The 26,306-nt window shown below is 43.9% G+C and overlaps 2 protein-coding genes across 6 annotated transcripts; both read right to left on the bottom strand.

The window, feature by feature from the left end:
* Window positions 1–2,252: 2,252 nt before the first annotated feature.
* On the bottom strand, window positions 2,253–5,074 carry LOC120449650 (ornithine aminotransferase, mitochondrial). Its single transcript, XM_039632242.2, has 3 exons — window positions 4,666–5,074; window positions 2,680–3,494; window positions 2,253–2,621 (listed from the first exon to the last, which is right to left on the bottom strand). Exons 1-3 carry the CDS (start codon window positions 4,980–4,982, stop codon window positions 2,461–2,463), a joined length of 1,293 nt encoding a protein of 430 aa, XP_039488176.1. The 5' UTR covers window positions 4,983–5,074; the 3' UTR covers window positions 2,253–2,460.
* A 672-nt stretch (window positions 5,075–5,746) lies between these two features.
* On the bottom strand, window positions 5,747–19,785 carry LOC120449872 (protein Teyrha-meyrha). 5 transcript variants are annotated; one of them, XM_039632531.1, is made up of 9 exons: window positions 18,990–19,785; window positions 12,867–13,142; window positions 12,588–12,741; window positions 8,889–9,514; window positions 8,650–8,808; window positions 8,212–8,521; window positions 7,688–7,958; window positions 6,731–7,037; window positions 5,747–6,549 (listed from the first exon to the last, which is right to left on the bottom strand). In XM_039632531.1, exons 1-9 carry the CDS (start codon window positions 19,104–19,106, stop codon window positions 6,250–6,252), a joined length of 2,520 nt encoding a protein of 839 aa, XP_039488465.1. In that variant the 5' UTR covers window positions 19,107–19,785; the 3' UTR covers window positions 5,747–6,249. The 5 variants fall into 5 exon arrangements, with proteins under 5 accessions (XP_039488465.1, XP_039488467.1, XP_039488466.1 ...); XM_039632533.1 differs by having other exon boundaries at window positions 6,788–7,037; XM_039632532.1 differs by having other exon boundaries at window positions 12,867–13,112.
* Between the last annotated feature and the right edge of the window lie 6,521 nt (window positions 19,786–26,306).

Here is a 26,306-nt window from a genome sequence, read left to right as displayed (position 1 = left end):
GAAATTTCCTGGCTGCCGCTTTTTGCACCCTCATTTTGTAATAAGCTACTTTTGCATCTGGCCTATTGCTCTTTATTTTATCATTTGCTGGCTTGTTCTTTTCTCCCTTAAACATTTTATTATAGCTATTTTTTGGGTCCCTAATCCCCTTAATAAACGAAAATTGTCCGATGACACATGTGAATTGAGGCTTGCAGGCAGTGCAGCCTAAGCTCTAATAAATTTACGATCGAAATTCCGCACGAGTTTCCTATTAAAATGCTGATTTTTGCGTATTTTTGCAAGTATTAGCGCAATCAAGAGCCTTAAGGTTAATGCTCTATGATACATCTTCGTATAGGATTTTGCTGAATTTGTTATAACAAAAAGACATGGGTTGCATCGAGATCTAAGAGAACGCACTTTGATCGCTGACCAAGCTAAAATGCATCCAGGCTAAAGTCTTTTCTCTTTATTATTATCATTGTCTTATTGTTGTTGTGACAATTTAAGTGGATTTTTAAAAATTTTTTAGTAGCAAGGAATCGTTGCTCTACTGCTAATTAAAGTTAGCTAAGTAAGCAAGTTAGCTTTTAACATAAAAACAAGTTCAACGATGTTGATGGTACTCAATGTGTTAATTTCCATTGTTTATTTAAGCATATTAAAGGTTTAATATTTACATAGTTGGTTTTCATTTTGGGAGCACTCCTTCCAGGAGAGTATGTAAATATGTCAATACCTATAGTGAACTACTTTCGAAACTCCCTTCCCCGCAGCACAGAAACCCACTCGTTTGACTTCACCCGCCAGTTGACTGCTGGTTTTTAATTAAAATATAAAAACGAGGGGAACGTGCCGCGGTCGTTAGGCAATAAACTTGGACACCGCGCATCCTGGCAAGGACAATTACCAGGCGGAAAATGTCGCAACATTTTCGCTCCTTATCGCGGCCTTTGGGTACTTTAGGCCAAGGAATTCCGAGCCGCGGCATAAAGGAAAGCGAATTAACGACATTGTAATGCTTATCTGAAAGGAGAAAAGGTCCTTTTGCGGAGTACACAGGCACATCCTTTCACCCCGCCCACCCCCAACAACATATTTTTTTAATGCTAGGTAGAGTTCCCAAAAAATGGAGGGAAAATCTTGATTTTTAATTTTAACGCTTTATTTAATTATGTGCAGACGAAACAACTTGAAGTTTGCTAATAAAATGCTTAAGAAGTGTCCTTTCTGCTTTCCCTCATCTCGTCTGGGCAATAAAACCCACAAAAAATGGGCTAAAAATGGATTTTTCCAGCTACTTTTACTCTCTTTTTTTTCTATTTTTTTTTTAATAAAGACATCAACAGATGTGCGGCGATAAAAAGGCAAAGATTATGGGACAGACTACAAAGAAGAAGATCAGGGAACATCCAAGTGTCCTGTGTCCTTAGTCGTGTGGCTTTTGACACCCCAAAAAAACAGAGGGAAAAGAGGCAACAGTTTCACAGTTTTTTCGGCCATTCAGATTCTATTCAGATTCAAAGCTGGCCTGGACAAAAGGCCAGACGCAGGAGATTTAGTTTTAAGCGTTAACACTTGACCCAAGGATAAAAGGTCCTGCTGCGAAGGTTTCTTACTTTTTATGGCTTTAAAGATAAGCGTTTATTTCTTATTCGATTCTGTTGCTGCACAAACTTTTAATTAGCTGGAAAAAGTGTCGCTTCCTCTCATTTTCACACTGATTGCTTTTCAATTGCAGTCGAACAAATTGGACACCAGAAATACCCAATAAAAATCAAATACAAATCAATTGCCCCCTTGCCTCATGTTTTTTTTTTTTTGCCCGAGGGGGATGTTTAGCCTACTTACGGGCATCATTTGAATTGTCACCTGTTGTTCCGCGCGCTCGTTTAAATCTTTAAAATCAATATGCCAAGCGTCAAGCCAAACAGATGGAGCTGCTCGGTAAACAAGGGGAGTCCCGGAGCACAGCAGGGGGAGTGAAGTGGAGGTGGTAACATCCTTGAAAGGTGTTGACTCCTGGAAGTCTGCAGGATACGCCTTTGGGCAACAGACAGACGGGCAAATTGAAATGGTTTAGATTACATTTGACTTTTACTCGTATAAGCGGATTTGCGCGTGTCACAGTTGCAGCGGAAGTGTCGGTTGAAGGAGGGGGAAGTGGGGTCTAGATTTCTAAAGAGTGTTTCCCCTAAAAGATCTTACCTCTCCCCATAACACCTTTCCCAACGAAGGCCCATAACTTGGCATTCTATGTCACTGGAGTGCATTGTATTGCCTACTTTAATATATTAAATTGCTCAGCTATGGCACGCAATCGTGGAAGTAAGTATTGCTTTCGTGCTTTCAAAACACAGCCTTCCGGGTATAAAAAATATTAAAAGTGTATTTTATTTCAGACTTTCCACAAAACTTAATGTAAATTCTGTTAAACGTTATTCGCTATATATGAGCCGTGGTCACAAACCCCAAAGTCTACATGGACAGAATGGTCTTCTTGATAATGTCGATGCTCTCGCGCATTTGAGTCTCATTGATGATTAGCGGAGGAGCGAAGCGAATGATGTCGCCATGGGTGGGCTTGGCCAGGAGTCCATTCTCCTTTAGCTTCAGGCACACCTGCCAGGCATCGAACTCTGTGAAAGATTGATTGGATTAGATGGGGATTACTTGGGCAGAACTAATGGAACCTACTCTGGTTAATAACGATGGCGTTGAGCAGACCCTTGCCGCGCACCACCGAAACCACATCCTTGGGCAGCGTGGACAGCTCGCCGCGCAGGAGTTCGCCCATTTTGAAGGCGTTCTCCGCCAGCTTCTCCTCTTGCAGGACCTCCAAAGCGGCCATGGCCACGCGGCAGCCCAGGGGGTTTCCTCCGTAGGTGGATCCGTGCTCTCCCGGCTTGATGCACAGCATCACCTGGTCGTTGCAGAGAACCGCCGACACGGGATACAATCCTCCGGACAGGGCTTTTCCCAGGATCAGAATGTCGGGCTGAACCTGCTCGTAGTTCACGGCCAGCAGCTTTCCAGTTCTGGCCAAGCCCGTCTGCACTTCATCGGCAATCCAGAGGACATTGTACTTGGAGCAGAGCTCTCGCACCTTCTTCAGATAGCCATCACTGGGCACCACCACGCCAGCCTCTCCCTGAATGGGCTCCACCATGAAGGCGCACACATTCGGATCCTTGAGGGACTCCTCGAGAGCGGACACATTGTCGTACTCAATCAGCTCGAATCCGGGCATGAAGGGTCCAAATCCCTCGTAGCTGCTGGGATCGTTGGAGGCGGACACGGCCGACAGGGTTCGTCCCCAGAAGTTGTTGCGTGCGAAGATGATCTTGGCCTGGTTAGCCGGTATCTTCTTCTCCAGGTAGCCCCACTTGCGGGCCAACTTACAGGCGGTTTCTCCGCCCTCAACGCCGGTGTTCATGGGCAGCACTTTGTCGAAGCCAAAGAGCTTGGTCACGTACTCCTCGTACTCTCCAAGGACATCCGAATAGAAGGCTCTACGCGGGGAAAAAAAACATGATTAATTAGGATGGGGAAACATTTCTTATTGATTTTGAACTAAGCTAATTTTTTTTTTTATTTATTTGTACATTGTAGTGAGAAGTTTTAAACTTATGCTCCAATAGATACCGGCTATGATTTATTTACTTTTATGATTTATTACTTTGTATTTCGTTTTAAGGGCGTATTATTTTATTAAATTGCTCTCGCTAAATGCGTCCATTCCCTGACTTTTGCTTAGTTTTTAAGTTCCTAAGGGCTATTGAATATATTATTCAAAGTAGGCCAACAAACATCTGGTTCATCCAAAAATAAACCGCTATTATTTTTCCATTGCCTTATCGCTTATCGTTCCCCACAAGCTCCAAATTTAGAAATCGCAACAAACAATAACAAGTCATCGATCCCCGATTCGTTATCAGCGAACCTCTTTGGCTTTATAGCCCCACTCAACCTGACAATCTGGCCCTGGCAACCCAAGAGAAACCAAATAAAACCGGCATCAGGATTCAAACCTCACGTACACTGCAATAATTAAATGAATTGAAAAGTGAGAATTGAAATATGTATTTACTAACTGCTGATAAGACTCCAAGCACTTCATGGGGGGTTATCACTGTCAGAAATGTATATGCGGTAAAAACATAAACAAATGATGCGTGCTTCCAATTGTAAGCTTTTAAATGGTCTAGGAAAAAACCTTAATCCATCACATGACAACTTTCAAAAAAGCAGTTGCTCTCGAAATGTACTTAAATAGTCCGGAAATTGTATTTATAGCCTGTGTAATCTTGTCCAGACGTATTAAAAAACATCGGCGACACTCGCTTCTCTATCTGCAGGTTTTATTAGCATACATTCGAAAAAGTTATTAAATAATTGATGGGCTTAATTTTTCAGTTGGCAACCAATTAAGTGATCCTCTCAAATTACATCTACGTTTTTAAAATATACAAGTAGGAATCGGCACATCTCTAGCTTCAGACAACTTGTAATTATATTGCGCATACGCCTGGTGGAACATTTAAATGAATTTAGATGCACAATATAGTACAACTAATACCTATTCACTTGCATAAATATGTGAAACAAAGTCCACCCTAAAGGGCACATATACGAAATATACAAGTACTACTGATAATTTTATTAGACCGCCCACCCACTTACCGCGATGTCAAGGCCAACTTGGAGGCCTGCTCGGTGAGCGCCTTGACGATCTTGGGATGGCAGTGACCCTGGTTGACCGCCGAGTAGGCACTCAGGTAGTCGAAGTACCGCTTGCCCTCCACGTCCCAGACGAACACGCCCTCGCCCTTGGTCAGGGCCACGGGCAGGGGGTGGTAGTTGTGGGCGCCGTACTTGTTCTCCCGGGCGTAGACCACTTCGGAACGGGATCCGGCGGCGGTGGTCTCCTGGGCAGCTGTCTTCTGGGCCAAAAAGCTCATGCGGGTGGCGATTCCCCGTGCTGATAGCTTGGAGAACATTGTGGCGATATTTATGGATTTCTGTATTTCTCGGATCGATTAGGTATGGCACTTGTACTCGCGGATCGCCGCTGATGCTAACTGAAAGTCCGCTGCTCGAGGGCGGGTGCTTTTTATACCCGGAGAGCACTGTGGAGAACCCCATGGGAGCTTGCTTCTCTTTGTAGCCATGTAGTGTGTAGGGTGTACGCTCTGACATCACTCCTTCCTTATCTTATTACATTATGTGTAAGTGCACTTTATTTTACATTTTTGATGCACTTGTTAACCATTTTCACTTGATACCTGATGAACATGAGCTATGTTTTCTCTACATATTTATGCTTTTGCCGGCAAATTGTGATCAGATTAAAAATTTCCACTGCCCAATTGATAGAGCTTAAAAGCTCTGGCAGTCCAGAATTTGTCAATTGCGTTTGTTTATCACAAAAATGTACCCATCATTATAATTGGACCGAATGAAGAAAGTGTAGCTCCCAAACATTTTATGCTGGGAAAATTTCAAAATGCTCCTTCTTAATAGCTAGTAACGGTTATCTGATAGTCGAGGAAATCTTCAATCTCTCGTGTTTTAATTTCAATTAATTGCTAAGCATATTTTATTTAATATATTTATTACAAAAGATATGTAGTAATAACTGCCTTGTTTTTATTTTTGAAGATTTACCTAATAACTTACCGTTACGTAATCCATTGCCAATCGACCCAGTAGCTTCATAATAATTTCACGTATTTATTTGATTTTTCATAAATAATTTATGGGCTTAAGAATTTACAACTAGTTTGCTTAGAGATGATAATTTATTCTCATTTATCGTATATTGTTTGATTCGTTATCAATGAAACATTTAACAATTATAGCACGTTCAGGGAAACTACGAATACATACATACTGATATTACATATATTTAATTTAATAATACGACCGTTGAGAAGGCAACCCAAAAATTGCACTAAAATATTCTTTTACACAGAACCAATTCCATTTAAAATGAAAACGAAAGCAAATGAATTTTACATGTAGAATTTATACAGGGCAAAAACATTTGGATTCCATACTCTTTTTTGTTTTTGGGGGCGGGGCAGCAGAAGCGAGCAAGTGTTGCCTACTTTGGGGATGTCCCATTAACCACTTCGGCTTGCTCGTCGCGTTTCATTAGCTACCTCGAATACAATATGTTGTTAATTAATTTAATAAATTCACGCTTTGATTGCTACTATCAACTCGACCCCTCCGATACCTCTGATTGCCCCGATCCTCCCCCGCTCACTCCATGGCCTGGGAAACACTCTGCTGCGGCGATTGGGCAGGTGAAAGGCTGCGGGGCGTTGCCGTGGCGCCGGCCGAATCCCCCATCCCGATCCCTATCCCGATCCCGTTCCCATTTCCGTTCCCACTGCCACTTCCAGTTCCGTTTCCGTTGGCGGCCGCCCTCTGCTGATTCTGGGCCTGGTTGAGAAGCTCCTTGTTCAGCCGATAGCTGCTCATGACGTTGGCACAACTCTGGTGGAAGTAAAAGTTACGGCCGCGCAGGAACGCATCCGTGTTGAGATCCTTTATGCCTGTCTTGAAGTAGACAAGAAGAAAGTGGGGGCAAGTTATAGAGATTTCAGATTGGGAGTTGCGGCATAAGTGTGCATCGACTGGTAGAAGTTACTGGAGGGGAAAGCGAGAGTTAGGGGTTCTCGGGAATGTACATAGATCGTGCTCGAAGTGAAGTGAAAACTGAAGCAAACTCAGGAATTACCTTACAAATGAAACATTTGTTTTCATCGTCCGGTTTTAAATCCGAACTAATCCCCACCTTTGTGTCCAATTGCGTTAATCCCGGCACGCCCATCGAAGACAACTGCGACAGGCTGTTCTCCATGCTCTCCGTGTATTTCGATGACGGATTGTTGTTGTTGTTACTACTGTTGTTGTTGTTGTTGTTGTTGTTGTTATTGTTATTTATGTTGCTGCTGTGCGATATGTCCATGGGTCCCGGTTCGGTGCTGCTCACCTGCGGCTCGGACCGCGGTCGCTCCTCCACAGGGGAGATGTTCTCGAGGGATCTGGAAATGAGCACAGGATAATTAGAAAACCCACCACTCCATTTGGCGCAGGACATGACCACAGGATACTCCCGTGCGCCAAGCGAAGGTACCTAACTATTTAGACTTATGTAATTATCTATTTCAAAGTGGCAGTCAATAAGAATGTGCAGAAAAAGTAGACTTTCATAGCTTACATAATATTTAAAAGTATGTGTCTCTCAGTGATATAAAGATTTGTTATCCTTTTAAATGATATCGCTTTATACCAATACAATAGCAGTAACATTTTTCACTCGATCGCACAAAAAGTGATTATCTTTTATGAAATTTGGCATGTACATAAGAATACCTCTGATACCTTTGAGTAAGCATTACTTATATGATACACTGTCTCTCAGTGATATTAAGATTTGTTATCCTTTTAAATGATATCGCTTTATACCAATGCAAAAGCACTAACATTTTTCACTCGATCGCACAAAAAGTGATTATCTTTTATGAAATTTGGGATGTACATAAGAATACCTCTGATACCTTTGAGTAAGCATTACTTATATGAAAATAGAGCAATATCTCGCAAATCTTTCAATACATTTAAATAGGCATTTTAGGCTTTGGTTACTAATTACTAGTTGGTAATCTTTAAAGAACTGGGACGACCATCTCACCTGCTGCTGCCCACGTTCTGCTCCTCCTGGCGACGTTGAATCTTGGCATAGCTGACTTTGCTCGACATCTTCACGGTGTCGTCGTCGTCCACAATCACGTCCTCGTCGCTATCGTTCTGGCACGAGGCGGTGTCCATCATCAGATCCTTGCTGCTGCCACCGCCGTTGTTGTGGGTGCTGCTGCTGCTGTTGGTGTCGTTCACGCCCACGCCGCAGGAGTCCGCGTTGTAGTAGTGATGAGTGGTGGATGACAGCTCGCTCACGGTTTTCACTGCGGGTTGAATGGAGGGGGGACATTTCATAATTATGAATTGGCGGAAGTCGCGGGACATAAATATAAGGCTTCTGCAGGCGTAGATATCAAACAAAGTGAATCTAAAGTACTGTTTTAAATTTATATTAAATATATATAAAATATTTGGATTGGATCTTTTTAGTTTCTAACAGTGTAATTTTTTAAGTTCAAGTTTCATTAAGTAAATGTAAATTTGAAAAGCATCTGAATCTGCAAATTGGAAACCCACCACTGATATGTGCCTGGGTTGGTGCGTTGACCTCGCCCGGCCAACTGCTGCTGCTCGCCGTTGTCACATTGGTGCTCACGTCCGGCTCGTCGGGATGCGCATCCTTCTGGCTGAGCACACAGCCCGTCCGGTAGAGAATCCCGTCCAGCTTGCCCGGCTGCGAGTTGCTGTTGTGCATACTGGAAGGCGGCAGAACCGTGGCGGATGACCCCGATCCCGGGGCAGCTAGCTCCGACCCGGAGTCGGGCACTTCGTCGTTGCAGCTCTCCACGTCCACCGTTTCGATCTCCTCCTGCGACTTGGCGTCGTCCTGGAAATAAAAGCATTTCATTGAGTTTATTTTAATATTTCGAAATTATTCCTTTATTATTAGGATATTTTATTATCTACACTCAGTTATTCTATGCCTTTACATATGCCTTTAAGACTCGGACTCACCTCTGGAGGAATCTTCCCCGTCTCCAAGGCGTACTTCCTCTTACAGATCGGACAGCTGCTACAGTAAAGACTCTCCATCATGTACATTTCGCCGTACTTGCGCTTTCGAACTTTGAGTCTCAGGCGGTTCTGGCGATTGTTCCTTATTCTCTGGAAGGTCTAAGGAAAACGAGAACAACGAAAAAAACGGGAAGATGCAAGTTAGATTCGCACCACAATTGCTCCTGAGGAACACCCACCTCCCAGCGGTTGTGACTGGTGCGAATGGCGTTCTCCTGCGCGGGACACGGAGGAGCGAACATGTAGGTGGCCTGCAGACTGGCCCTTTCGAACCCAGCGCTCAGCTTGTAGAGCCGGTCCAGTTCGGTGAGGAAGTGGGTGTGCCACTCCTCGGCGCTCAGCTTCAGTCCGCAAACGGGGCACATCTCGGGAATAGCTCCTCCGGCAGCTGCCGCCTGCAGCCCACTGACCAGGCTCAGTCCACCCGGAACTGCCCGCAGACCCGCCATGCTCAAGCTGGCCAAGGCCGCGTGGTGGGCGGCGTGGTGGTGGGACAGCGGATGGGGGTGGGCCATGTGGTGGTGCGTCGTCACCGCCGTGGACACCGGAGGTGCTCCCACATGGTGACCCACGTGGTGGTGGCTGTGGGCGTGCGGATGGGCCAGCGGATGCGGATGCGAGTGGGCGTGCGTGTGTGGGTGGTGGTGCGGCGAGGAGGCGGCCAGGTGGCTGGCCATCGAAACGGCAACGCTGCTGGTCGCCGTACTGATGGCCGGATTGCTGGTGGAGCAGGAGGAGGACGAGGAGCTGGACGCCGACGAGGAGGTGGCCAGTGCCTGGTGGCCCTTCCCCGCATTATGCAGATCTGTGTGGGCGGGAAGAGGGGGAGGTGTTGTTGAATTCCAGTCAAGTCCGCAATCATTAATAATGAGGTGATACAATACAAATGGATAATACATCCTTGCTTGGATTGGCTGGCACTCAAAGAAATACTAGGCGTTATCATAAAATTTCTAAAAAAATATAGGCATATTGCAAACTGGTTTGCTAATATATTTGATATTTACTGTCTTCTCTATCCCTTTCCTTTCTTAAGAGATAAAGTAGGAGTATGGATATTATTTATCACGGATTAACCTTACTTAGATTTTGCCAAGTGCACCTTTCCCACTTTTTTCCAAACAATAAATCTGCCAGGCGTTTTCTAATTGCCTCATGCCTCTTTTCAGCACATCGGTGAAAATTAATTGGAGCTCGTAATTCTTAAAGCGAATCTGCTGCCACCCAATGGGGATCAGGGAACCCAGGAGTCCGTTGCAGGATTTCTGATGTCAGACACACGTCGACCCACGTATTTCGGCAGCCACTGGCGAAAAAACGAATAAACCACCGGCAACCACAATAAATACAAACTGTTTGCTGCCAACCCACCAAACAAAATGTGTCCGCCGTTCTGCACGTGACTGCGGCCGGCAATTAAAATAATATTACAATAAACATATCCCAGTATGCTCTGAACAGGCGCAGTCGGCCGGGCCAACTGCGAAACTGTTTTATTTATATTCTTCTAAATTATTGGCCAACAAAATATGTCGGTTAACCGCTTCCATCAGCAACAGTCGAATGGATATGCTGGACCTAAATGGAGATACATTCGAGTCGTGACTTTGGTTCAAATTAGCTGCCAGTTCGGTGCTCCACCTCTCACTTCCTTGGTTACTATTTAGATAGTTCATGAACTTCAGTTTGGGAATTAGCAGATGAGCAGAATTCGAAAAAGTAAACGAAATTTCATGTTTGTGCACTTTTTGGTGTATATATTTAATAAGCAATGCTACTCCTATATTTTTATTACTCTAACTGAAACTGTTGCAAGAAGAAATCTCTTTTGCATAAGGTAGTATCGAGGACTCCTTGATTGATGATGTCAGTAATAGAATTTACAACTCTCCTCAGTAGATTCTGTTATTTAATAATTTACCTTGATCACTTTTTCGATTCTGTTGTAAGCTTTTTGGAAATTGCAAAATGTGTAGTTCTTATGACTGACTGACTAAACTGCCATGTCCGAGTCCGATGACCACCCACTCCACCCCGATTTGCGACACGTGCTCGACGATGCTATTTCATAATCCGCCCCGTCCAAGAAATGGGCGTTTCATATATCGCCGGATGAAATATGACTTCTGGCAGGCATCCATGCCATTAATATTACAGAAATTAATATGAAAATTCCAAGTGTGCATTCGATATAATACATCATCGGGGAACAAAAACCGCGGAGCAGAAGCAATAGTAATAGTAATAATAACGCTCGTCATAACAAAGGCAAACAATGCAATCAAAGCGATTCGCAACACTTGCGCATCCTTTGAGCGACCAAATCGCAGAGTAAACCGAAAAAGTGTGTCCCCCAGCCGGCGATAAATGAGCAAACATTATGGCATCTCGAGGGTGGCTTCACAATGCCCCCGGAAGAGTTGCCACAATGTCCTGGATGAGTAATTAGCCCGCTAGCCCGCAAGCCCGCCACTGGAGGACGTCTTCGTGTGCCGAGCACGAGCCGCCCGAAAGGATACGCGGTCGGTTTGACTTTGTAGTCAAGTGGCTGTGCTGCCTGGAAGGGGATTGCTGTTACATTTCAATGGGCCCGCTCCAGTCGAGTGTCCTCGTATCCCTGCATCCTTGTCTCCCTGTATCCTTGTGCCATTTAAAACACTTACGACATACACCCCTTCCCTTAACCCTTCGCTGCCTTTTGACTTTTGCCCAATTATGCAGAGGGGTTAAATTGGCCTGTTCCCCGCTAACCTTTAGTTAGTTTAACCCATTGATGGATGCTGGCCTGCACTGCTGCCCCAGCTAATTAAAAGTGTATTATTTATCGAAATTAATTTATGGCGCTCCTGTCTATCCACGACTACTCGCTAATCCAAAAGTTAAACACAAATCCACATGTTGAGTTTGGGTGGTGGTGGGTTCATGTGGCAAGGAAAACTGGTTTTCCGGCTTAAGTTGAAAGGCAAATAATGGCCTAAAGATAAACAGAGTTGTCTCTGTTTTAGACAGAGGTGTTGGGCAAGGGGGCGACATGTGGATATAAATAACAAATCTTACATTTATGCGTAATGTTTATTGCAACATTATTGTAACATTCAAAGTTCCTGCTCCCAGTTTTCAACTACATTTTTCATATGTTTTATGTCTTAGTTGGAGCGTCATGTTCAGTTTTGTTGAATTATTTCTTGTATTAACTAATGATAGGAAAATATGATGTATTCATAGTATTCTTTAGTTAGTATAAAAGCGTAAACACTAACATACATTGAGGAGATTCATAAAAATATACCTTATATATAATTTAACCTTTTTAAAACCCTCTCGGAATTCCGCCCCTGACAATAAGCCCACATCCTGCTTACTCCGCATTTGTTTTGTTCATTTGCATTCATATTTATCATTTTCATATGCTGCCGCACGATTTTTGTCATAAGGCGCTTAACTCGATCAGCTTTACTAGACCAATTAGCAACGCATTTGCAGACGAGACGGTTTAGCCTACATTTTGCGAAGGTTGGGAGGGAAATTTAAGGAAAAAGGAAAGCAGGAACCACCCCCAGGTAAATAAGAGAATTTAAGCAAAGTATCAGGACTCGAGAAAACTAATAAAAAACAAATTGGAGTGAAGTTGGAGTTGGAGTTGAAGGAGAGGTCCTGTCGCTGTCCTTACGCCTGCCAGTCAAAGTTAACCTACTGAAGCGTTAAAATTGCTTGGCAAGAGTAAAATTGAAACAAATACGCCCGTCGATTTTTATCAGCAAAAAGGGAGATCGAAAGGCCCGAACTTTCAGCTTTTCCTTTTATCGCAAACATGCAAATTTTTTGTGCGGATGTAAATTCGCTATATAAATAAATGCGGTGCAAGCAACCCTACTTACGTCTCAAATCCCTGGGATCCTGAGAATTATTGCTGCGCGGACTTTCACCCTTTTCAACGGCGTCGTAATCCTGTGATCCCTCCATGGATTCATGGGATGTGCATGTGGGGCTGGCCGAGTCCGTGCGAAATGATTCGCTGCCATTGAACAGATTCTGCCGGATGGAAATCGAAGTGCAAATCCCATTATGACAAGTGTCAATCTTGCGCCGATTACCAGCTCATCGTTTGCATCCCAAACCAACCCATCCCGATCTAAACCAATCCCAACCCAACTCACCTGATCCAGGGATATGCCGATGTACTTGGGCGGCGAGAAGGCCGACGGCAGCGAGAAGTTCGACAGCACCGACGGCTTGCCCAGCGGCGAGCGGTCACTGGCGAAGTAGCTGGCCGGTCCCGCTCCCGCCGCCGCCGCTGCCGCCGCCGCTCCATTGGCCACCAGCATCCCGTGGTTGAGCAGCAGGTGCGGATTGAAGTAGTTGCCGACTAGTGACATGTTGTGCAGATCTTTGGCGTCGGGTAGCTGCAAGAGGGGGAAATCGAAAGGGATTACCTAAGAAGCACAGTTGGGGGAGAGAAATGGGGAAAGTATTGTAGAATCGTGGCAATAACAAGTTTTCAATCATTCTAAGCTAGGGTACCTTTTATTTCGTAGGGTGCCGCGGTGTTTCAAGGCAGATTATTCTGTTAATTCTATGAGTGCCAACAAATTCAGTGCCTTTCCGGGGAATATTTCAACAAAATATTCACCAACTTCTACACTTCTTTGTGGGTCAGAAGACATCAGAAATTCGGGGAATGATTCGCCATTCAACAAAATATTTAACAACTTCTATAAACACATCTTTGTGGGTCAGAAGACATTAGAACTTCAATTCTGCTGGGCTACTTGACGTCTTCTCATACTTATTGAATGTCTTTAGCTGTATTTCCGTACTCTTAATATTATTGTTATCCACTTATGTAACCGAATGGGAATGCTCTAAACACCAATAAATCAAGTAATTGGATTGGTTTTATAATTTACAAATAGTGGAGAAGCATTAAATTGTTGAGATTTACTAGTGCTTTTAAAAATTCCTGCAAATGCTCTATTTTACCTTCTCTTACTTCAAATGACAGTCCTTAAAAACATGATCTACACATATTGTATGCAACGTATGGCCTAAATTAAAATTTCTTAAAATTACCAGAGGTAATTTATCAGCCAAAAATGATCAGCTTAGTAAGCAACTAAGCCAATAGTTGTAAAAAGTTAAGTGAGCGTATAATTCGAGCGTTGAAAATGCGCATAACTCGGCTCTAAGCATCGGAACTCAAAACAAATTATGGCAGCTACATGACTTGGCGTTAAAATTAGCCAATTATGGAAGGTGGAGGCCCAAACACGGATGAGTAGCATATGCGGAGGCGAGATGTTTGGGAAAGCAGGAAAACTGCGATACCTAATCCCATTTCCCAGGAGAAAATGAGTAGAAGCTCCGAAGGGCGTCGTCGATTTGCATCGATAGGAATTGTGCACAAAAATGTTTAATTTACGACAAATAAATGTTAAATTGAGAGATTTTAGAATTACGATATCGAACACTGCCATAAACTGTGTCGATTTCAAGGGGAAGTGGCGGATAGCTCACTTCCAATGGGGTGTGAAATAACGAGAAAAATGCTTTTGCCCCCCCTCCCCGACTTTCTCCGATCCGAAACTCACACAAGGACTCTGGCAAATGATATGTGCGAAGTGGGGAGGGTGAGATGGGGGAGGGTTCTCCGTGGACGGGGGCAGATAACCCACAGGACATACAGCGTTCCCAACAAATTGAGGCTGACGAGTGCTAAGCGGCGGTTGCCGCACAGACAAGATACTCGTACTCATACTCGTATGAGTAGAACATAAGCGGCGACATGTGTGACAAGTATTAACCCTCCCCACACTCCTGTCACTCCAACGACCCCTCGCCATGCGAACTTTGGAACAGCAAAATTTACATACAAATTTGTCTGCCAGGAAGTATTTTACGGCGAAAAGTGCGAGCAAATGATGGGACAAATATTTTGCAGCCAACTCTGGGCTATCCCATTTGAAATCTAATCTAAATATTATCCATGACGAATTTATATAACTGGGTGAGGTTAATAGGAGATGCGATGTGCCTCTTGATAAACAGAACAACCATCATCGCTTCGATTAAAATAAAAGTGTGGTTAATTTTACTTATTTGCTTATTTACTTATACTAAGGAATTGGCGCCTTTGTCAATCAATCTCATTAATTACTGTGGAAAATCCCTCCTTCGACAGTTGATTAATCTGCTCCCATGGCCGTGGTAATTTCCATCGTAATCCTGGTCACACGCTGCACCCAAGTCGAGTCCAATAAATTAGGGATTATCAAGTGAAATTAGCACCTTCATTTGGGGGCATATGTTGCCACATCGGATCTGAATAATCACCAGGCATCCCCCTGTTCACCCCCTGCTCATTAGGCTCGAATGTTGCAAGTCAGTCGGAACAGGAGGAGATTGGGGTATTGCAACCGCATGAGTTGCACTTTGTCTAAGTCTGCACATTGGTCCACAGCTGTTTGGGGTCCCCACTCCGGGGATGAAATCGAAAACCCCAACAGAAGTGGTCAGCCACTTGGCACTCCCTTTCCAAAGGACTTTTTAATACAATGCTGCAGGATTTTCAGCGTTATTTTCGCCGTTTGATTTATGCCCGTTAATCAGTGCAATGAATGCCATATACAGTTTCCCCTTCCATTAACGAATTTGGATATTGCACTGAAAGTTTAAATGGGTTCTAAAACGGTTTATGATAAATCCAACTTTAAAGCACAACACACTTAAAAAGTATGTATATTCATAAGTTGGATTCATTTAAAGCGTGTTTGTGTACGAATTAGACACAGGTATTCAAACAATAAGGTCTAGACATAAGAGTGAAAAATTCACACTGTGGAACTGGTATTTTTTCCAGTGCAGGAGCAGGTGCTCTTCTTTCCCTTGGTTGGTTCGGGGAGTTTGGTTGGTCCTACTCCCGTTTGTTTGCTTTTCTATTAGCGCCGGGCGGGTGATTTGTTATCCCAAATTGTAACATTCCTTATCCGGCGAGGGGGATGATGACTGCGCCCAGATTTGCATAAATTCGTCCTGTTTGCCTTAGCACTTGAGTTATTGGTGCTCGCCACGACCCTCGAAGCGTTCGCACTTGTTCTGTGCAACTCTCAGCTGCATCACATACCAGCCGACAACAATAACAGCTTAATTACAACAACACGATAGCGAGTGGCAAATAGCAATTGTCCACATACAATTGCCAATTCCGCTTAACTTGGCCATAAAACACGGAAAGCGACAGCAGACGGCCCAGAGCAAAGCAAACAACTTGGCCTCCACACACCACACGGCACACCGCAAATAAATCTCAATTTGTGGCACAAACACGGAGTAAACGAGGCTCAAATCGAACCGAAGAGCGGCTGGCAATACTAAAAACGTTTAGCAATTGCCAATTTTCGCAAACTAAATGTTTATGGCTGGCCCCAACCTGTTCGTCTTTGGCCTTTTCCGTGGCTCAAAGCGATTGAACTCAAGGAGCAGAAAACTGCTCTGCCAGTGTATTTTGTAGCATAGCTTTGGGCGTCTTTTAAGTCTGGGGAATGCGGCGAAAGTTGTATGTTTTCATTACATTACATTAATCTAATATAATAATTTCAGAACTCGGATTTCAGACAATCTCTGCGAGCAAAAGTAATCGAAAGGCAACGCTTTTGGTTAATTGGATTACATCATCATCATATCTGCGTATACGTAATAATCTGAAATGATTTTATGTTGCCAATGAGCTTCTGGATGTGCCTAGGCATCAAGACTATTAATACCTGATGATTATTCCGATTAGAGGATTTAGTTCAAACGATTTAACCCAAAAGCAAGCATATCTGGTTGCAAGTTGTTGTGGCCATCTCAAAGCGACATTTAACTCCATAGCCAAGTGAGAGTTTTCAATGAGGTAACTATTCTAACTATGACTTAACTATTCATCTACAGAATATTTAAAAAGAAAATATTTTTTAAGACGACTAAATCTCGCGGATTTGTATATATGTACATTTGAAAAAAGGAAGCGCTTGTAAGGAACATGATTTCTTTCATCTCTGCACCTCTTCCTATCTTTTCTATCCGTTGGAATTTCTTTACCTATGTAACTATCACTGACCATTTGGACATAATACTCCCCTTGGTGGTAAGTACTCCTGGTTAAACGCCTCGCTGCCTCCGCTTTTTGCTGCTTGGTTCCTACTGCCTTCCTGATAAATTGCCATAAATTAAATTAGGCTCACACACACACAGATAGAGCGAGGCACACACTCGCATATGCACACAACTCAACTACTCATACTTTGTGGTAATAAGTGGCAAAAAAATGAATTATTTTTCATATGCTGGCCCGCCTCCGTCCCATAACTTTGCCCACCCCGACTTGACTGCCATTTTCCGAAGGGGTCAGTCTGTTTACCTCTTGTTGTTGCTGCTGCCGTCGTGGTTACAGAATTGTTATGGTGCCTGGTGGGTTTCCTTTCCGCCTTCTGCCTTCCGTGCCTTTCACCCACCGACAGGTTGGTGGTTGGTGGAAGGTCCACTGAAAGCAGGGCCATATTAAACCATTTGAAGTTGCTTTTAATATGCTCGCTCGGCTTGTTTTATTAATTTTTATGGTTTGCCCGATTCCCGATTATAATCGGTTTCATAAATTATGCTAGATAAGCGACCTGTGAAGTGGCCTTAGGATCAGTAGTCACAGAGAAAAGAGACATTGCCCAGAAAGCAGAAGAAACTAATACTTAGCTATGGAGTACAGAGAAAGCCACTTAAAGATGTATGTAGGTGGAACACGCACTTTAATCCTATATCTTTTATTGCTTTTTGGGAGGATTTATTATCAAGAACCAGTCACACATAAATATTACTGACATATAGGCGGTTAAAACTTAATAGGTATCAATAAGAGTTCTGTTTCAAGATGATAATTCCTTTAATGCAAAGTAAATACCTGCCATAGCCCTGCTTTTCCACTATCTTCCGAAGCGAAAAGCGGTTCTTTGCAACCCAACTCGCATCTGAACGCCGAGGACATATTGTTGTCATGTTTAACATATCTTAACGCTACTCAATGCTATGCAGGGGTAGAGATATATTCCTATTCGAACTGCAGCACCGGTCGGAATAACCAGTTCCTCCACGCGGACTCTTCGAACATCATCAGCGCCCGAGTTCTTCATCATTTGTAGCATCAGCGTCAAGATCATTGCTCATGTTTACAATGATGACAGGCAGCGGAATGAGCAGAAGCTGGCCGGGAATCGACTTCCAGTCAAATCAAATGGGGCTGCTCCGTGAGATCGGGATAGGGATTGGGAACGGGCCAGTAGTTAACTGCGGCCCGATTCCACTTCCACTTCCATCAGGCCCGACTCGGAGTTCGGAATTGAAGCTATCATAAATCTGTTCGCCGCAAAAATCTACACACAATGGGGCGTTTGCAAACGCATTCGCGATCGGAATGCGACGACGAACTCTCTGAATCTGCCTCTTGACTGACTGCCACATTGGAAATGCGACCGTGATAGGGCAGAAACATCAGAACTGGTATTTCAAAAACATCGACTCGACACTAACTACAAAGCTCTAAAGCTTTGACATTTGTTTTAAATAGGAGCGCAAAATAAAAGATTACACCTGTATCTTGTATCCTACATGGATAAATGGTCCCAAACCAAGTTTAATTTAGGGCTAATCGATCTCATGTTTATGTAAATTAAAAATATGTTTATTGTTGCAGTTCCAAAGTTCAGCATTGACGGAGATATTTTATAAATCATAAGCAATTTTATGATTATAAACTGGAGTACGGGTGGCTTCCTTTATAATAAATATTCCTGGTTAAAACTGCAGTTTAAGGCATTCTTCTTCAAAAGAGGTAGCTCAAAACATACACTGCACCTAAGCGAGCTCCCACAGCTTTCTCCTCACTTTCTCTCTCCATAATGGATCCTTAATTGAGTGCATGATCAGCAATCACGCTGTCATCCCTAGTCGCATCTCAAACTGGAAGTTCACTTGGAACTTCTGGTTGGATTCGCTGTTTTACAATGCAGCATTGTTTTGCTTGCTGTGGGCTTTTGGCCGCAGTTTCGCGATTCCTTTGCCTGGCTAGCGGTGTGCTGATTTATGGCATCTTTCGGCATTTCGGCTACCGGCCCCCAGTCTTTATGATTTGTCATAAATATGTCCCCTCTCCGTCCGATCAGAATCGATCGGCTGGGTGATTCCAATCAGAGGCTGTCCGGATTGTTTGGGCTGAGGCTGAGGCTGATGCGGAGTTTCTGGGCTCTACTTACTCTCGATGGAAACGGACGTTGTCCACGTAGAGCCTCGTGCAGACCGGAAGCGGCTTCCGAGAGGACAACGAGCGCTTGGGACGGCAAATGGCTGCTGCCAAATGCGTTGCTTTCCATCTGCAGCTCGTTTGTGTTTTGTTTTGGTTTTGGCTTAGACTAATTTGGCACTAGGGGGCACTCATAACCTCACTTTCGCTTGTGTTTTAGTGTTGGCACATGCAAAGATCACTCGGTATCGGTAATAATCGGTTAGGAATTGTATTTGCGCGTCGGTAAAACGGTAACTCGGATCAGCTGACAGCTCACTCGTTCTCCTTCTCTCTTGAACTCTCTCTCTCGCTCGACACAGAACACCCGCACGTACGCGCTGCAGAAATCCAACTGAGGCCAAATGGAAACCAGTTGCCGTAAGTCGCCCCGTGTGCTTCCTCTTCTCCAGCCTCGCCGCTGCGCAGTCGGCGTCGACGTCGCTGCGTAACGCCTCGCGGCCTCTGATTGGCCAGCGGCCTCAACCGGTTTGGGTGCACTCTCGCCGTCCCGCTCTGGCGCACGCCCACTCCCACTGCGGCAGTGTCTTTACATTATGTTCTCACCTCTTTGGGCGCACAGTTTGCTTTTGTCGCTGCATTATTATTCCAAAATGGTTGCGTTTGTCCATCCGTTGGCCATTGTACGCCTGTTTGTCTGCCAGCACCTGGTACTGGCACTCGAACTGGTACTGGTACTGGCACTCCCCGGATTTCCTTGCCCCTCTTCCATTTTCCTCCTCGATCAGCCCCCTTCCCTCGGCCGTAAACTTCTGACATTTTGTGTAAATAAACCGTATGGGAAACATTTTTACTTTTGGCTTTGGCATTTTGTTGTTGTTTGTCGGACACTGTCCCGGACAAAAGTATCTTGGAAGTAGTCTCTTTCCTTTTTTCTGCCTCTGCAGCTGGGTTTTTGCACACCGTCCACTTAATATAGCGCATTACTGTGGTATTTATTGGGCGCGAAGTGGCGAAAATATTTCAGAAGCAGGGTGTCAAGGAAATTGGAATTTAATAGTCGACGACGGCTCTTCTGGTTGAAAGAAACTAAGCCAATTTTACAACGACCAAATATTATTAAAAATATAATATTTGTGTAGTGACTGGTGGTAAAAGTTATGGGACCATTACAAATATAGTGAACTTTTTGGGAGTCTTAAATCTTGAAATATGTGTATTGCTTTAATCGAGAATTCGAGTGTGTAATTAGGACCTAAAATGTTACAATTATGATTCTTTCTTAAACCTTAACTTTTGCCTATGGTAAGCTGCCAGAACGTATTGATTCTCAGCACTTGCTCCACTGTCAAACGACCAACGAAGTAGCTACGAGCAGAAATAGTTGTCACACAATATTACTGCAAACAAGAAGCTACAACTATAGCAGTATTAAAACAACGGCAGAGGAGACAACCTCCAGCTACCACTGTGTTTAGTAGTGGGGACAACATAAAAAGCTTAACCATTCTGAGCGCAACTTTTTATTGGCAGCTCTTTGCGCTCGCTGTGATTTCCAATACGCAGGCCGGACTAACTAAATAAAGTATTTTCCCTGCAATTTACTCGGATGGGCAGGGCCTGCGGAGGTGCTGGAGATCCGGGTAAAAAATGCGCAAGCCTTTCTGGCATGTTTATGGGGCCCTGTCCGTCAAATCGGGCCAGTTGACACCACTCGCTGCCCGCTCCTTTAATTGGTGGCTAGTAAATTTTCTCTTTACCATCTTTGGCCGGGGGATCTGCTCGGGCAGATTTCTTCTAATTTTTTGCTCATTAAATTTACATTTTAAGAATTCCTGTGCGAGCGGAGGAGCCTGCACTTTATAATTTCCATCAGCCTGCCTCTCGGTTTATTAGCCATCTCTGTCGGTGGGAGGGAGTGCGCGATACTGCCGAGTGGTAGGAGTGAGAGGGAGTGCTGAGTGGGAGCGAGAGATCTGCAGTGCACTGAGCAAAATAGTTGAGTGGTCATATATACAGCTATAAAATGTTGCAAGGATTCTTGAAACAAATGCGGTATGTCAAACACAAGATATCATACAAATCTCAAACTGTAATTAATCAGAAATACCTTCAGAATCCTGGCATTTAGTATTTCAACCATATCCTCAGATAAAGCAGAGGTAATTCATATTCAGGGAATATAATCACTTACAGGCCATATTGTTCTCAGTTTGGGGAGTCTTCGGAAGAGCCCAACATGGGGCACTGCGAGAAAGCAGGGAAGGAGTCGCGGAGTCGCCGAGTCATTGGGATTGGGAGTGCCAGAGTGAGACAACTAGGAGGGAAGCCCGGGAGTTCGGGGCGCATGCGCCGACGTTGGAGGTAGCCTACATTATGTGTCTATTTCTTGTACATAGAGTGGAGTCCTGCTCCACTCCACCTCCAACTCCTCTCACTCTGGCTGCTCCCAGAGGTAACTGAGTCTTCCTTCGACTGGTGACTGGTAACTAGCAACTGGGAACTGGGAACTGGGAACTGGTGACTGGTAACTGGTGACTGGTAACTGGCGAAATTGCAGGGCGAGTGCCATGTACAGGACTTGTACTGCATTTCGGGTTGGCAGTAGATTTTTCATTTTATTTATGTGCTGCCTTCACTCTGCGATTGCCTTCACTTATTTCAGCCCCCACCATATCTTATTCTTCCTCTTATCCCTCTCCCTCTCCTACTTCTTTTTCTTCTTCGGCTTGTCAGTTTGTCAGCTTGCCTGCTACAAAATTAAATACTTGTCTCTGGTCCGATTTCCTTCTTCTTATCTTCGGGCGTGTGGGCGCGCCTCCATATACACCCAACTGTCGTCCGTCCCGGCCACCTCATCCTACTCCTCATCCGCAGCGTCTCCTATGTGGGTATGTGGGAATGGGTATGTACTTTGTGCAACTTGGCCTGACAACTAATTTATGTAGTGGCCTGGCAGCTGCCGCAACTTTGGCTCTGCTCAGTTCTTTAATAATCTCGCTTTTTTATTTCGCCAAACAATTTCTCATAATTCAGTTTGCCTAGGTGACGCACCGAAAAAGAGATATAATATTGGGAGGGGATGCATATACATATGTATGTATATCTTTAATTGGTATCAATTTGATTTACTAAATAGTACCCGATTAAATCGGAATATGTCGATGGCTTATTAACAGATTAGCTTATTTTTTATGCTTTTATTTTGCATATGTGTATTACTACCACACAATACATTTAACAGTAAACCACAATGTTATCTGATGCTAAAATGTATACTTTCTGAAGCTATGTGCTAACACTGTCATATTATTATTATTTTTTTGCCAAAACCTCGTTGGTAAGGAGCCTAAAAATGGTAATGTCTATATTATTTAGATATATCATATTAGTATACATTTCATGGCAACTTCTCGATACTTCTTCGTCAACGGTGACAACCAGCATCTTCATATGACACTGAGTTGCAGCTTTCGGTGCAACACTACTTTGCATATTAATTGCTTTTGAAACACTTTCCTATAAGTTCGGACTCCGTGATTTATCGACCTTACAAGAAGGTAATCCTGTATTGAAAACATCCCCAAAGTGCATAACTCCCATCGCTGTCTCATCCTCCACACCTGCTTTCGGAGGAGAACCGCAGGAAAATCCGGGTAACGCCTTCGAATTAATTGAAACCGCAGAACAAGTGCCAAAACCGTTCGGCTGTCAAATCTGCCACAACCAATCCCCCGAACGAACCCCCGCAAATGTACCAGTTGAGATAGAACCAAAACAAAAAAAAAAAAACAAAAAAAAAAACACAGATGCGTCAAACATAAAAAAGTTATAGGAGGAAAAACAGAACCCAAAAGCAATCCCCCGCAAATCCCAGACAAATGTGCTGGCAAAAGAGCATGAAAATGTACCAATACTTCGCACTTTCGCATGTAAATATGAATGGAAATGAATTACAAGCGAAATAAATGTACGGGTGTACGGAAAAATATCACGAAACAAAGCGAAATCGTAAAAAAGCATAGCCACTGGAAGAGCAGGGTGTGCGGAGGGGAGGGGGTCAACATGGCCTTCGGTTTGGCTTTTTGGGATTGGGATTGGGCGTCGGGCGTGGGGCGTTTTTTTGCGGTTTCGGCAGCACACAGTCGCAATGTTGACATGTTCCAAATGCAATTTTAACAGGATTTGCAAGGACACATTTGCGCAAAGTGACAGAAAAACGCAGCGCAGCAACAACAAAGTCAACTTTTTCCACCCCACACCCCTTACATCTCTCATGAAAATGCCTACACCTGGAGAAAAATATTAGCCCCAAATTGGTGGGGTGAAAATCGGGGAATTTCTATCACTATCAATTAGGTTATAAATATAATCAAGCGGGTAAATTATTAAACATTTTAAATTTTGTGACAAGAATCTTCCATTAATGAAATGCACTAATTTTACAAAAACAACTTTAAGCTTTTTTGTACTGTTATAAGTACCAATAAGATGTATGAGTTTCCATTATGCTATATCCTTTTATTACCAAAGTAAAATTATGTTGATAAATTACAGCGACCGATGCAATGTTTTCTCTCAGTGTGAGCCCGAGTGATGTGCGTGGCTGGCATAACTTGCGGCTTAAAGGGATCAACTTGTCATGTTTTTGTCGTCGGCATTGATTTTCCACTTTCCACGACCTGTGACCCAGCAGAGCCACACCCACCGCCTGCAAAACCGCCCCTCCCCCTCTGTCGCACGGGTCTGTCGGGTCATCTGCAGTGATGTGGTCTTAACGCTTCATCAATATGCTCTTCCCGACGTCGCTAATTTTGCGCTTTAGTCAACCTCTGAGCCGGCTACGTGTGGCAGATTTATGTCTCATCTGTGCGAACTTTCCCTGCCAAAAGGGGAAAAACAAGTGGACAGCGGACAGCGGACATCCTTTGGCGTCTCCCCAAGTTCCCGTGCATGTGGGTGTGTTTAGTGTTAATCCGTCAATGATAAGCTCAATTTGTTGTGGTCACTCCAGCGACAATGGGCCGTTAGCTCAGTGTGGGTGATTTTGGGTGCGAGAAGAGGAATGGGAAAAGGCCATTAAAGTTGTTCGAGATGGCAGTCTTGCGATCGTACTTCTGCAATATTAAATTAATTATAGTAATAATTATATATATGTATCTATGTGGCTCATGTATTAGGATTGTTGTTCTTTCATCTGATTTACTAATGTTTAAAAAATATCTATCTATTGTACTAGCGTAAAAACAGTGTAATATCTTTTGCAAAGACAGGAAGAGATTCTTCGAAGATGTGGAACCCATCAAACGACCTTGCATGTATGTCCAAGTTCCTGGGCGAGCTTGAGCACTCCCCTGGTGACGACGAGTCCTTCGCTGATGGGCGTGCCACATGCATCATCTTAATTTTAGTTCGCAACTAGCATTACTCATGCGAAACACATGTGGCCCAGAGTTGTGGAAGCAGTGACTATGCGGCGTCACAGCCTGCGAAGTAATTTAAACTTTGCCTATGACAACAGCCTTTGTCTTTCAAGCCGATGGAATCTGGGCTGGATTTATGGATCCAAATATGCTATATGTGACGCGGAGCGACTATATTATATAAGTTTTTGACACGTTTATTGTTGCTCGGTCGGGGATGATGAACTTTTTTCCAGGGAAACTTTTTATTTATGCACACGTGCTCCTGATGACATTCCAGCCAAGTCCGAGCTCCAGGATGGGCCGAAGGATGGTCCATCTTCGAAGGACCGCAAATGAACCGAGGAAGAAAGGACGGCCCGGCCACTAATTGGCTTAGTGAATTAAAATAACTTGCCAATAGTTTTGCGGTGCAGCAAGGGAAAGTGAGACAATGTCTCGCTGTCATTGGAAAATTTATGAGTATGACACCCTGTGGCTAATTTACCAGATAAAGGCCATTGTGTTTGCCTTTGGCCTAAGCCCAGCAGCCAAAGTGTCCAAAGTGGCAAAAGTGGCAAAAGTCAGCCAAAGGATTTGGCCATCGCCAACAAGATAAGCCCCCTCGATGGGGGTCCTTAAAGTCCTTTGGGCCAATTCGACATGGAGCTGTTGACGTCGGCCTTCCCCGGTCTCATATGTCAAATCGCCGGACGGCAAGTGTGTCTAATTATACAAAATTATTTATAATAGCTGGCCGCAGTCCTGGTTTTCGATTTTCCACCCACAGCCACACCCACATCCCTCAGAGTGGAAAGTGGAAGGCAGTGCGTGTGTGTTTGCTGTGGCTCCGAAACAAACAGATTTCGAAATTGCGTAAAAACCTAATTAAATGCGAATTATTCATGTTGAAATTAGGCTGTGGGGGGGTGTGTAGTGGGCTGCAGTGGGTGGGTGAATGGATACTGATGCATTGCAGCAAAGCACCCACATGTATCCAAACAAAAAGCAGTCTGCGAGGGCTCCATATGTTGCCAGAATGAATTTGTACAAATTTTCTTTGATTAATTGGTGGTCAAAAGTTCAACGGCAGCAGCAGTTGACTATCAGGGGGTGAAGTTGGCGGAAAAGGGTTAAGGAAACACACGGTTCGAGCTTCACTCAAGATTTCTTAACAGGATTAAGCGTTTTCAAACATTCAATGCTTTAAATTGAAAAGGAAAGGGTGCATAGGTAAGTGTATAGGGAATGTTTTGGTTCCACACCATCACCTATTTATACCCGTTACTCGTAGAGTAAAAGGGTATACTAGATTCGTTGAAAAGTATGTAACAGGCAGAAGGAAGCGTTTCCGACCATATAAAGTATATATTCTTGATCAGGACCAATAGCCGAGTCGATATGACATGTCCGTCTGTCCGTCTGTCCGTCTGTCTGTCCGTCCGTATGAACGCTGTGATCTCAGGAACTACAAAAGCTAGAAAGTTGAGATTAAGCATACAGACTCCAGAGACATAGAAGCAGCGCAAGTTTGTCGATTCATGTTGCCACGCCCACTCTAACGCCCACAACCGCCCAAAACTGCCACGCCCACACTTTGAAAATGTTTGATATTTTTCATTTTGTATTAGTCTTCTAATTTCTATCGATTGCCAAAAACTTTCTGCACGCCACTATAAGCCACAAACCGCCCAAAGCTGCTACGCCACACTTTGAAAATGTTTGATATTTTTCATTTTGTATTAGTCTTGTAATTTCTACCGATTTGCCAAAAACTTTCTGCCACGCCCACTATAACGCCTACAAATCGCCAAAAACTGTGTTTAAGACTCTCCTTCTCCCTTCCACTAGCTGAGTAACGGGTATCAGATAGTCGGGGAACTCGACTATAGCGTTCTCTCTTGTTTTTAAATGGAGCAATAACAATT

This window comes from Drosophila santomea, chromosome 3L, assembly GCF_016746245.2.
Source record: "Drosophila santomea strain STO CAGO 1482 chromosome 3L, Prin_Dsan_1.1, whole genome shotgun sequence".
NCBI classification, from domain to species: domain Eukaryota; kingdom Metazoa; phylum Arthropoda; class Insecta; order Diptera; family Drosophilidae; genus Drosophila; species Drosophila santomea.
Note: the sequence above shows the minus strand (reverse complement) of the source record. Positions and strands in the feature narration are given on the sequence as shown.